The sequence below is a fragment of the Corvus cornix genome, chromosome 19 (assembly GCF_000738735.6).
Source record: "Corvus cornix cornix isolate S_Up_H32 chromosome 19, ASM73873v5, whole genome shotgun sequence".
Classification (NCBI taxonomy): Eukaryota; Metazoa; Chordata; class Aves; order Passeriformes; family Corvidae; genus Corvus; species Corvus cornix.
In genome coordinates, this window is record NC_046348.1 from 4,085,585 (window position 1) to 4,097,911 (window position 12,327).

A 12,327-nucleotide genomic window follows, 5' to 3' on the forward strand; every position below is an offset into this window, starting at 1 on the left:
TGGGAGCAGCTGGTCTGAATGGGACTTGGAGATCTCAGTTCCATGTGGGAGACTGCAATGCTTTGGGATGAGAACAAGGTGATGAGATCTTCCAGAACAGCTGGAGGTATCTGCAGAGGGGCCAGTGGCTGCTCATCCTGTGTGCAGGAATTCCTCACTGTCCTCTCACACTTGCAGGTCGGCCTCCTCCCAGAGGGTCAAAAGCATCCTCTGGAGAGCAGCCCAAACCCATGGCACCCCTGGACAGAGTCTATCAGGAAATAGCCATCCTAAAGAAGCTGGACCACATCAATATCGTTAAGCTGATAGAGGTGAGCTGCTTCTCCACCCTAAGCTATGCTGAAACAAGTCTGGTTTGTATTGCAAAAAGAGGGTTTTTCTTCAGCTGCTCCTACTTCAGCCAGAATTGGTTTAAAATAGATGCTGAGAAATTTAGGCTGGTGATTCCAAGCAAAGTCATACTGATTGTGTAGGACAAACTGCACACTCAACCTGGGCTCTGGGCTGGTGCCCAGGAGAAGGCAGCTCACTTTACTGGTAGAAATAGCAGTGAGCTTTGATCATTGAAACTTGTGGGCAGACAAGCCTGGGAAGGTGCACAAGTGCAAGGCTTTGGTGCCATTCTCATTATTGACTGAGGTCAGGTTAGGACAAGCAGTGCCTTTATTGGTAGGCTGTTTCTCCAAATACAGGCAGAAGCCCAGATTTTTCTGAAGACAGGGAAATCTGTGTCCTTCAAAACCCTACTCTCTGCAGGACTCTCTAAATATTAGCCTAAGCTGTTCTCAGTGCTCTGCAGCTCAGCACAGTGTACTGGGAGTGTTACTTGCTTAAAAATCTTTTTTCCTGCTGTTTTTCACTTTTTTCCTCTTCCCGCTTATTTCTCTGTTATCTCTCAGGTCCTTGATGATCCTGCAGAGGACAACTTGTACATGGGTATGTGAGTCTCATAAGCTAACAGAACCATCTGGGCTTAGGCCTAGTGATGCAAGTGACACGTACCAGGACTCGGGGTCAATACGGGAGGAAACTTGTGCCAACTTCAGCAGACTTATTTTTTTCTGCAAAGTTAAAACGCCTGTAAATGCAGCTGGGATGGAAAGGCCCCGTGCAGTAGGGTAAGGCAACCTTGTGTCAGTACAGCTGTGCACATCTCTTTGCCATGGGGACACTAAAAAGACCTGACAGCTGCTCTGCCCTCCCCTCTCTGGAGTTGATTCCGGTCCCAGAGCCAGGAGGGAAGGGAAGGGTGCAGGATGGTTTCCTTGTCCTCCTGCTATGAGACTTCTGTAGGCTGTGGATAGTGGTAGTGACTCCAGAATCACTCCAGTCCTGTCTGGGGCTGTTCCCTGTGGCCCCTGCAGAGCCACTGACCACCCTGCTGAGCCTCAGCACCTCCTAAGGGAGCAGCACTCCTGCCTTTGGTGGGGAAGCCATGCCTGACTGGGTGTTTATGTAGAGGGTGAGGGAATTCCACTCATTTTGTCTTCCTCTCCTCCAAACCCTGAAAGTGCCAGCCACAACCTAGCCCCCATTTGGGTAAAACATTGAGAGACAGGCCTGGGAGGCCCTGAGGTGCCCTCTGAGATAGGCCAGAGGAGGGGCTGGCTGACCCTTTTACATCTGTGCTTCCCTGAACTGTTTCCTGATGAAGCAGGTTCAAAGGCTGCTCCTCATGAAATAATTATGGGACACTTTTGAAGCTGCCGTGAAGGAGGACTCTGCCTAGCAAATGAAGCAATTTGCCTTTGAAAGAGCACTTTTCCCTCTGGGCTGAAGCTCCAGTGGCATCTGGCAGCATCTCAAAGTGATGGCACTCGTGGTGGGGAGGGTGCTTGAGGCTGTTGTTTGAAGACCTGAACTCCTGGGGATGGAGGAAAGGGGAGAGATGAAGTAGAAAGCTGCAGAGGGAAAAAACCTGCCAAACCTAAACCAAGCTCTACCTGTGGAGCAAGAGAACTGTCCCAGCAATAGCAGCAGGACAGGTGGGGTATCTCCTGGTCCCAATGGAGGTTGTGCTGGTCCCTGAGTGATGAGCAGTGGCCATGTCCCTGTTGTCCATATTCCATCACCCCTTTCCTCTGCCTGGGATCCCATGAGTAGTTCAGGCTCATCAAGCTCCTGCCTTTGCAGTACCCTTGGCAGAAGGAGAAGCTGTGGATGCTCAGTGTTGCTCAGGACTGAACCTCCTGCAAGTGGGTTTGCTCCCTCCTGCTGCTGACCCAGCTGATGATAGCTGCACCTTTCTCCTTCCCAAAGTGCCCCCCAGTGCAAAGCAGGTCTAGAGGAAGTGCAGTTTGCTCTCTGCCCATGACTGCTGGGATCAGGCACTGCTGTGAACACTTGGCTGTGTGGTCACTGGGAAGGGGTCTGGGATGGGATGTGAGCAAGCTTTGAGGAACCTGCAGAGGTAGAGGGTGGTTGGATAAGGAAATGCTTCCACGAGCTGCAGCTTCTTCCACCTGGAGGGCAAGACGAGCCAATTCAGGCTGCCCTGTTGTGTTTGTACCTTCAGAGGGTCCCACTCCTCTGGTGCTCTGGGGAGGGGATCTGCTCAGATTTTTTGAGAAGTGCAAAAAATCCCCATATAATTCATGGGGAGAGAGCTGTCCTACTCTACATAAAAGCAGATCCTTCTCCTGTTTGCAGAACAGGGCAGAGCAGAAGAACGCTTTCCCCCAACCCCCTAATCAGACACACAAACGCATGTGCTCTGCAAACCTCAACTCACACCAGCAAATCCTCTTTAGTTGCTCCCGCCAGGGAGTGTTTGGCTCTGACAGAGCTGTAGCTGTGCTGCTGATTGACACAGCAGAAATGGAGCAGCATGTTCTTACAGCATCTCCTTCACTATCAGCAATTTAGCAGAAATATCACACCAAACACCCTCCCTTGGAGGTACAACAGGGCTCAAATCAACGAGGGCTGACACCCAGAGCAGCAGCACCGTGGCTGATAAATTAGCACCCGCTGTCTCCCTGTATGGAACTGGCGGGGGGGGGATATTTCTCTGTGCTGAAGAGATGAATATTTTCATTTTGCATCCTCTGGTGTCCTTGTCATGGGTGAGGGAAGAGAAATGAGTGGAGATAAATTGATTTTGCAGGTATGGGAATGGATGTGTTTTTGTAGGTGATGAATAACAAACAAGCCTGGGCTGCTCTTCTCATTCATTCATGGTTTATTTCCTTTTCTTGCAGTGTTTGACCTCATGAGGAAAGGGTAAGTAGCCCTCCTGGGATCCCTTCTGTTGAAAGTTTTGGTGTTCATCATCAGCTTCCTGTGTGAAATGGAGGTTTGGTACGTCCAGAGGGGCAAACCCTGTCTGCAGGGGAGGCAAAACCCAGCTGGAGTTGCCTTTGCGCTGCTACAGCCTGGAATGATGTGGTGAATAGAAATGTGCTGGGAGAACACGTCCTGGTGCCAGACTCTGATCTGGAAAACAAATTTTATGACAATTCCTTATCAGGTGCCTGGAAGAAGAGGTTTGAATAGGAATATTCTGCTGGGTTCCAGCCACATTGTGGCTTCCTCTGACACAAGGGGTGTGTGGTTGCTTCAAGATTTACTTGCCACCTGCTGCCTTATTTTGCCGTCAGCAGTAACCTCTCATGGGAGGCTGTTCTGTTGGCACATTTCTTTTGCATATTAGAAGAAGGGATATGGTGGTGAGACGTTCCTCACCAGCCTTTGCTACACCTGCACTGATTCTGCAGCTCTGCAGTCCCAGTGAGGTCATGATTGCTGTGTCCAGGATGGAGGAAATACCCAAAGGGGTTATTTTCCTCTCTGGCCCCATGAACAAGCTGCCAGCTCCAGTGGGTTGCTGGCAAGAGGCTCCCCAGTCTCCCTGGTGATCAGGCTGATGCCTGTCTTGTAGCTGGGGGAGGTCCTGTAAACAGCTGAGGCCAGGGAACCTGTGGCTCATCCAAGTGCAGCCTGGCTGCCTCTGGCAGGAGGCAATTAGACTCCATTAGTGACTCTGCCAGCCCTCACATTATTTCTGTCAGCACTCACACTTTCCCCCTGGTTTCAGCAACAGAAAAATGTGCATAAAAGAGGGAGGGAAGGCAGTGGCAGGAAAATGCAAGTGGGAGATGAAGGTCATCAATCAGATGGGCAGCAAGGGAGAAGAGGGAAATACTGCAGGAAGGATTTGCTGCTGGGTGCTGAGGGGAAGAATCACAGAGCCTACTTTTGGCAATGGGCTGTTCTCTGCCAGGGTTTGGCTTGCCAGGATGATGTCCCAGGAGCACTCACTCAAATCCAGCTCCAGTCAGTGGACGTATGTCCAAATGCAAAGCCAAGCTGCCGAGCACAGGCAGGATTAGCCCGCAGGGCAACAAAGTCCTTAGCCCCAGCCATTCATCCACAGGGGAACAGGAGATTCTGACTAGCTCTTACAGCCTCTTTGCCCTCAGCTTTCAGCAGGCACAGGCAGAAGAGAGGCTTTTAGAGGAGACTGTGCATCCCTCAGCAGTGGTGGCATTCAAAGGAAAGGAAAGGAGAAGCTGACCAGGTAACCTTGGCTGTTCAGGGCTGAATGGCTGAGCTCTGGTGGTGGCTGAACCCTGAGCAGCTAAATAGGCTTTCAAAGCAGTTTAGCACAATGCACTGAAAACATTTCCATTTAACCTTTGAGCTAGTGGTTCATGTCTAGACTCTGCCTCAGTGTAGACCAGCTGCACAATGATATTGCACCAGGACTGAGCCCCAGCAGGCAGGACATCCAGTGCACAGCAACAGGCACTGGCCCCGCTGCTGCCTGGGATCTCATGGCAATGCTGGTGCTCACAGCCATCAGCAGCTTTAGCAGGAAACCAAAGGCCAAGTCCAGCTTTGTTCTTCTCCCATTAGGACTGTCAGTGAATAGTGTTTGTCTTATTTTGTGCAGACATCAGCAGTTAATCCTGATGATTATGAGGGCTCTGTGGCTCGTGCTGGCTCAGGGACTATGCAATACCACCCATCACTAGCCAGGCTCAGTAACCAAAGCATCACCACGTCCAGAAAGGATGGACACGCCTCCATCCTGTGTCACAGCACCCAGAGCCTTTCGGGAGCCTGGCCCTCAGTGCTGGGCCGTGGTGATGGAGAACATACTCCTGCAGCAAGGGGTGCTGCTGCCATGCTGCAAAGCACTGAGCTGCTGTCCCTCTTCCCCACAGGCCTGTCATGGAGGTGCCCAGTGAGCAGCCCTTCAGCGAGGAGCAGGCTCGGCTCTACTTCCGAGACATCGTGCTGGGCATCGAGTACTGTGAGTACCCCAGCACTGGCAGTGCTTTGCAGAGGCTGTGCCTCAGCCCCTGCACAGCTGGGGAGGGGCATCTCGACACTGGGGGGGTGTTGGATGAGCAAGAGGTCCCCTTGGATTGCTTGTGATGGGGTTGCTGTTGAGGTGGCCCCACTCAGCTAAGGTTTACCCAGTAAGTGTCACAGAACCCTTAGAAAGGACGTTAGGGAAATAGTGCCTCTCTTTTTTCTTCCATTTCTTTTTGGAGACTGTCTTTGAAGGCAATAGCAGAGCCAGGAAGTGGGTGTTTACAGTCTCATGGACTGAGTCAGTCAAGGAACAAATCCCTGTCTCCAGCTTTGCAGGGCAAGCACTGGCCATGGCAGAGCTGGTGAGCAGCACGGGGAGGGTGTCTGTCCTTGTGGATTTGCAGAATCCATCTGAGTGGCTCCCTGTCACTCAGGACTGTGGGTGATGAGAGTCCAGCACTGCTGTGCCCTCCCAGCAAGGTGGTGGATCAAGTGTGTTCCCAGGCTCTGCCCAGACTCCAGAGCAGGGTTCCTCTTTGTAGCCTGTTTGAGTATCATCACCTTTTTTGGTGACACCTTGTCCCCATGTGGCTGAGGCCAGATTCGCTGCTGGGTGCCTGTTCTGCAGAGGATGGGGAGGTCACAATAGGTCTGTGAATGACAGCAGGGATTTTTCTGACCCCATTGTCATTGACATGTCCCTGCTGGCATGAACCTGGCAGGAGTGAGCAAAGAGGGGTCCCTGAGTTAAAGATGACAGGTGGAATGGTCTTAACTGAAAGCAGTTACTGTTTCTGTACCTCAGCTGCTGGTGAGCTGAGCTTGGCTCTGTGCCTGTTTGGTCCTGGTGTCCTCCTTGCAAAGAGCCTCTGTGAGTTTGGTGCTCTCACCACTGACTGCTTCCTCTGCACACTGATACACTCAAGAATTGCCTGTGGTGAATTCGGGGAGAAAGAGGCAGCACAGCTTTTGCAGAGGCCATTCCAACCTTGCAGGTGGGATTGTTTTCCAGAGGAGACAGCAATATGTAGATAAGGGGATCCTGTTATTACATTGTGTTTCAATTGCCAGACAGCTTTTGATTAGATCCATTAACAGTAGCTCATAAAGCAGCTCCTAAGTCTCTTGGGTTGGATGGGCTCTTGTGGATTAATAACTAGACAGTCAGGAAAGTTGGAATTCAGCTTTCACAACAGAGAAAAGTCACTAGTACAGTTAAACAGGAATCCATAATGTGGGCTGGGTTGTTCAGTGTATTCCTAAATGACCAGAAAAAGAGTAGAGGACAGTAAGAGAGTTTGATGATGGCACTGAGTTATTCAGGATAGTTGTTGTTAGAAGTGACTGGGAAGACTGGCAGGAAAATGCCATGAGAGCAAGTGATGGCATGATAAAATGACAGATAAAAATTCATGTTGCTGACTGCAGGGTAATGCATGAGGGGAAGAAACAACACTGAAAATATGTGCAATGTGATGGGCTCTAAACTATCTCTTCTCACTCAGGCATTATTCTGGATAGTTCTCTTGAAAATGCCAGCCCATTACTTAGTGACATGTAACAAGGGTAACAAGATTTGGGGAGTTATTTGGAATGAAAGAAAGAAGAAAGTAGAAAATGTTCTTATGCAGTTATTTGGATCTCTAAGAGCTCTTAGGTACAGACAAGGAGTATCCTGAGTATTATGTGCAACTTGGCTCAGCCTGTCTTAGAAACAGCTCCCTAGAACTGAGGCCCAAGAGGGATGATCAGGATGGTCCTGGAATATCTTATGTACAGAGATATGACCAAAGCTCTTAAGACTGGAAAATTATCTTGGGGAGGGGTGCTATGGCAGAGGCTTGTAAAATCCTAAGTATCAGGGAAGTGCTGGACAGGAAATTAGTCTTTTTTCTCTAAAAACACAATAACCAAGGGATAGCAAACAAAATAATGAGGTAGCCAGTTTAAACCAGAAGGAATCACTCACCTGGCTTCAACCACTGAGAGAGAACAAGTCTCTGAGCATGATGAGCCTTGCTGAGGCACAGGAACATGGTTTGCAGGGTCTCAGTCCCTCTCCACATTGAAATGCAGCACCACCTCGTTTTTTGTCTAAAACCAGCAGGGAATAAAATCAGTCTTTGCAAGTCTGACAGTCCAGAAGCTTCCAGGTGCTGTCAAAATTAGTCAGGTCACCCCAGAAAGTTGGTAGAAGTGAATATATGAATGGGAATCTCAAGACTGTCTTTGAGTAGAACTTGAAGGGTGAAGATGCAGCTTTTTATATTCCCATTAGCATTCAGACTGCAGCAGAACCTGTGTGCCTCAGCTGGGAGATCCAAGCTCTGCTGTGCTGGATGCTGCTGCAGGAACAGTTCCTGCTCAGAGGAAATTTTGAGTTTAGTAGATAGAAAAAGAAAACAAACCAACAACCCAGCGAAGTGTGGGTAGTCTTAAGCAGAGGGAGTGAAATTCAGCTATAAATTACAGGATGCCCAAGCACTTCCAGCAACAGGAACAATAGGATGCTTTATTTTGGGCCATTGAGTAACCACTTATTTTATTAGCAAATGAAAGTTAAAAACTGTGTTCTCTCTGAACTGCTGGGTAAATGCATTGCAATTATTATATAATTAAGAGGAAAAGTGCACCGTTTGTGAATGCTGAAGGAAAAGTGTTGCCAGGCAATCCAGAGATTGCAAGGTAATTTTAATGTAAGCATCCATAATTGTTGTGTAATTTGGGAGGCTCGATAACCATGCAGCTGCTTGAAGCTCACAGTCATCACAGCAGCAAATGCATCATTGCTGGTTGGATTTTATTAGAAGTTGCAAGCTGGATTCCTGTTGGAGCCTGAAAGGTGTTAGTGGTGAGCAGGAAGGGGCTGCAGGAGCCAAGGTGGTGGGAGATGTGGGCTGACCTCTTAAATCACTGGTGGTGGCACGTGGTTTGTGACCACTGTGTGTCTGTGGGGACTGGACTCACTGGTCCACATGGAGTTTGCCTGGGGTGGAGGCCTCCTGCAAGAGGGCTGACTGTGGGGCAAGTTTGGAGGGAAGTGGTCCAGGTGATGAGAGCTGGGTGGGAAGCCTGGCTTAGGCAGGGTGAGAGGCAGGGACAGTGCCCTGGAGAGAGCCAGGAGCTCCCTGATCCAGGCAATGGCACGGTGCTGTCACCTGCTTTTGGCTGGGTTTCTGGGTTTACTGTGTTTAGTGCCAGGAGTGCACTGTGATACACAGTCCCAGCCTTGTTCACTGAGCAGGGAAGAAACAGGTTCAAGGGCTGAGAGTCAGGGAGATCTGCCCATGGTTGAGTCTCCCTTCCTCTGGCCCCTGCAGTGCTGGGAATATATTTTGAGTTCAGGCATGGTGATATTACTGATTCATGTGCTCTGTTTTAGTGCACCTGTCTTAGACCTGGGCTCTGTGGTCTGGGCTGTGCCAGCAGTTGTTGAAGCACATGCAAACTTCTGTTTGGTTCCTGGTGAAATGGGCCCTGCAAAGGAAAGTGATTTTGCTCCCACTTTCAAGGCTTCCCCGGTACTGCTGGCCCTGTACACCCCCTCAGGAACTGGGGAGGCAGGCTGGCCTCTGTGTGTGTAAGTACCACTGGAGTGGTAATTCCAGAGTGTGCTCGAGTGCTTTGGATGAGAAAGTTTGCTGGATTATTTGAGTCATTAACTAAAGTATGTGCTTAAGCATCTCTGTGAATTAGGGATATGTGCAATTGCCTCCCTTTCCACTTGTTACTCCCCTCTAGTAGTGCTTGGCTGAGCTTATTTAAACTTCAGTCTCCCTTGTAGTACAGCAAACTTTGCTTTCCTAGAGGTACTCAGCAGAAATGGGTGTGCAGTCATCATGCTTCATCAAAAGACATGAGAGATATGCCAGGCAGGTCTCCCAGCTTGATTTTAGGACTGGGACACGAGTATCTTCATTTAGTAAGAGCCTGAGTAAGGAATAAGAATAAGCAGATGAAAGAGCTGTCTAAGCAGGAGCCTGGCTGTGACACAGGCCAGGAGCAGACGCTCAGTGCAAAACACTGTGTGACCCAGGGGAAAGCCCTGCTGACTTGTATAGTCCAGGTGAAGCACAGTGACTGTCCCTGCTGCTGTGGAGCTGCAAGCTCAGTATTCGAGTCACGAGAAGCTAAAACAGTTTCTGTCAGTGTGGCTGAAGAAGAAAAAACCTTATTTCCTGCATTCTCTGTAAAAGTCCACAATTACCCTCTCACAGTTTTGGTCTCTGCTCTGCAGAGGAAGGCTCATCTCCTCTGAGCTATGGGGTTGAAGGGAGGGTAATGACATGCAGCTAAAGCCATTGGGAAATTACCTTTCCAGCAGCAGCTCTCTGCAGTGAGAACTGCAGTGACCCAGGGCCCTGCATGCTGAGCCTGGAGCCTTAGCGAAGGGTTTGGCTTTTCAAAGCTGGCTTTTCTGACATAAGACTTAATCTACTTGGTCATCAATATGTGAGTAAAATTTCCATTATCTTAAAAGGAAATTTAAGGAAATTAAACTAACAACTGAGCCAACACAGGCTTGTGTCTTCTGAAGAGCATCTAGTACAGGGTAAGTCCAGGGTGGGTGCACTAAAGCGTCCGTGGTGCAGATGGTTTGATCTGGTCTGGCTCTTGGCAGGAGTGAGTTCCTCAGGTTGGTGTGGGTCAGCAGAGCTGTGGTGGAGCTGCTGCACGCTCTACCGTGATTCCCAGCAAGCTGCTTGCTCCCATGTGGGAAATGGGGACCTACCTCTTCTCTGCTCCTGCCTCTTGCCTGTACAAGTTTGGAGCTCCTCAAACAGAGCATGTTTGAGGAGCTCCACATACAGCTGCAAGGTTCTGGGTGTTATAAATGACACCACCAGGAGAAGAGAGGCTGGCTTGTGTTTTATCACTTGCAGACAAGCTCTCCTTAGCTGATAAAAACCAAACAAAAAACCCTTTCAAGAGCTGCAAGTGTTGCTGATACTAATCGATAAGGACTTTGTACAAGAGCGAGAGTAATTAGCTGATGGAGCAGATCAGAGAGATGTGCTGGAGCCTCTTAAGAAAGATCAGGCAGTTTGATTTTTGTTGTTGTTTGATGCAGTTCTGTGCCTGTGCTCGGGGTTGGCAGCAGCCCCTGCACAGCCTGTGCAGGTTGTTGTGTCAGTTCCTGCTGCTTGTTGTACCCTGCTCCCCTCGTTCCCTGTGCTCCCTTGGACACGGGCGTGTGTGTGCAGCCATGGCAGGGAGCTCTGCATGTCCCCTGCCCCTGGTGATCCGGCTGTGCTCGTGGGGGCTGGAGGACAGGTGCACAAGGACAGCCTCTGACAAGGTTACCTCTCTCTCCTCCTGCTGCAGTACCCACACTGCACCTTCTGCCAGGAGCTCGGTGCTCATCCGGGTGCTGAAGATGGAGCACAGAGGGAAGCTGAGCTACTCCAAAGGGCCGGGTGGTGCTGAGGGTGTGGGACCTCCTTGCAAAACCTGGGCTTAAGCAACTTGTCCAAGTGGCAGAGGCTTTGTGGGTGCAGCAAGAGAGCAGCAAAACAGTGGAGAGAGCTGACAGCACAGCTGGGATCCTCCCCCTGCCCCTGAGTGAGCTGAGCAGGGGATAAGGGTGCTCCCCTTGCACAGCCCACAACACCCCTGTCCTCCAGCCCTGCCTCAGCAGAACACTGTGGATGAGTAGCAGTCTTGAGCTCTGGATGGTGGCGCAGCAGTTTCCTTGGGAGGGTGTTAAATCATTTCTTTGCTACAGGGGTGATGTGAGCCTAATACTAAGCAGACTCTGCAGTAGCACCATATGGATTGCTTTTGCCCTTGAATGGGAATGGGATTCTGGTTTTAATCAAGCAGAATTCAACACTGGCTTCAGTAAATAGCAGGATGTGTCAGTGCATTGCAAAGTTTTATAAGTATAATTTTTAAATGAGCTTTCAGCAAGTTTGTGTTAACCTCCTGGAGCTCCAAGGTTTCCAGAGGGGAATGCAGTGAAAAGCACCTTTTCCAAAAGAACTAAGGAACAACATCTCTTTCTAGCACTTCTATCTCTGCCCCCTCTGGGTCTTCACTCCCTTCTAGTGGATTTGTTGGCAGACAGTTCCCAGGCACTTGCCTCTGAGTGAAAGGGAAAGCCTGTTTTTCCTGGAGTAGCCTGTGGGATCTGGAATTGAGGAGTGTTTGTGAAACAGCTGTTTTGTCCCACCGAGGGCAGCTGAGGGACTGAGCAGAAAGGAATGATGTGCTCAGCAGGGCTTTGCTGAGGAGCAGTGATGGAGCAGGGAGGCAATGGCAGAACTGTGGAGACCCAGATAGGAGTGTACAGATAGGAGCCAGCTGGCCCAGCAGCAAAAAGGTGGATTTTCCCCAAAATCCACCCTTTTCTCCAGCCCCATCTACTGGACCACAGCTGGCTGTTGTTACCAACTCAGTTCAAACACTTTGTAGTGAAGAAACAAACAAACAAAAAGCCGTAAAAAGCCAGACTTTCAGGGAGACATTTTAGGCAGTTGTTTCATATGGGCTTGAATTTGAACACCCAAGTGCAGGTTTGTGCCAGCTGCAGTAGGTGCAGCGTGCCTGCTAGAGCTCTGTCTGAAATCAAGAGGGACAGAGGAAGATGGTCCTTTCCTGAGGATTGCTCACACCCTGAGAGCTCTGAATCCTCCTTTGAGGTTGCAACTCCACAGCATCAGCCTTCAGCAGGCTGTTGTTAGGCAATAGTGCTCCATGCCCAAGTTCAGGAGGCAGACCAGACTTTCAGGCATCATTCCCTTGTTTCTGAGCACCCTGGAGCTCTAGGGCTTGACCAAGATAACTTCAGATATCCCTGGTCAGGCTTTCTAACACAAGTTGTGATAAGATGTAGTACACAGGCACTCACCTGCCCTGCCTGCTTTGTTCATGGGGTGGCTGTGAGGATTAACAAACAAGTATTTCTAACACATTTGAGATCTTTGCCCGGATGATGCTCTAGGAATCCATGGGATTGTTATCCAGATGCAAATAGGCCTGAAATAGTGTTACCTTTCCACTGAGGAATGGGTCTAATAAAACCAAATTTAACAGAGCGCTGCATGGTCAGACTTTGTCCTAAGG

General features: G+C 49.7%; 1 protein-coding gene across 5 annotated transcripts in view; it reads left to right on the forward strand.

The window, feature by feature from the left end:
* Window positions 1-12,327, forward strand: part of CAMKK1 (calcium/calmodulin dependent protein kinase kinase 1) — a 94,627-nt gene that overhangs the window by 57,416 nt on the left and 24,884 nt on the right. For all 5 annotated transcript variants that reach the window (XM_039562761.1, XM_019287601.3, XM_019287600.3 and 2 more), the window contains exons 6-9: window positions 178-311; window positions 900-936; window positions 3,201-3,222; window positions 5,169-5,257. In XM_039562761.1, the coding sequence (XP_039418695.1) occupies window positions 178-311; window positions 900-936; window positions 3,201-3,222; window positions 5,169-5,257 (282 nt within the window). The remainder of the gene's footprint in view (window positions 1-177; window positions 312-899; window positions 937-3,200; window positions 3,223-5,168; window positions 5,258-12,327) is intronic.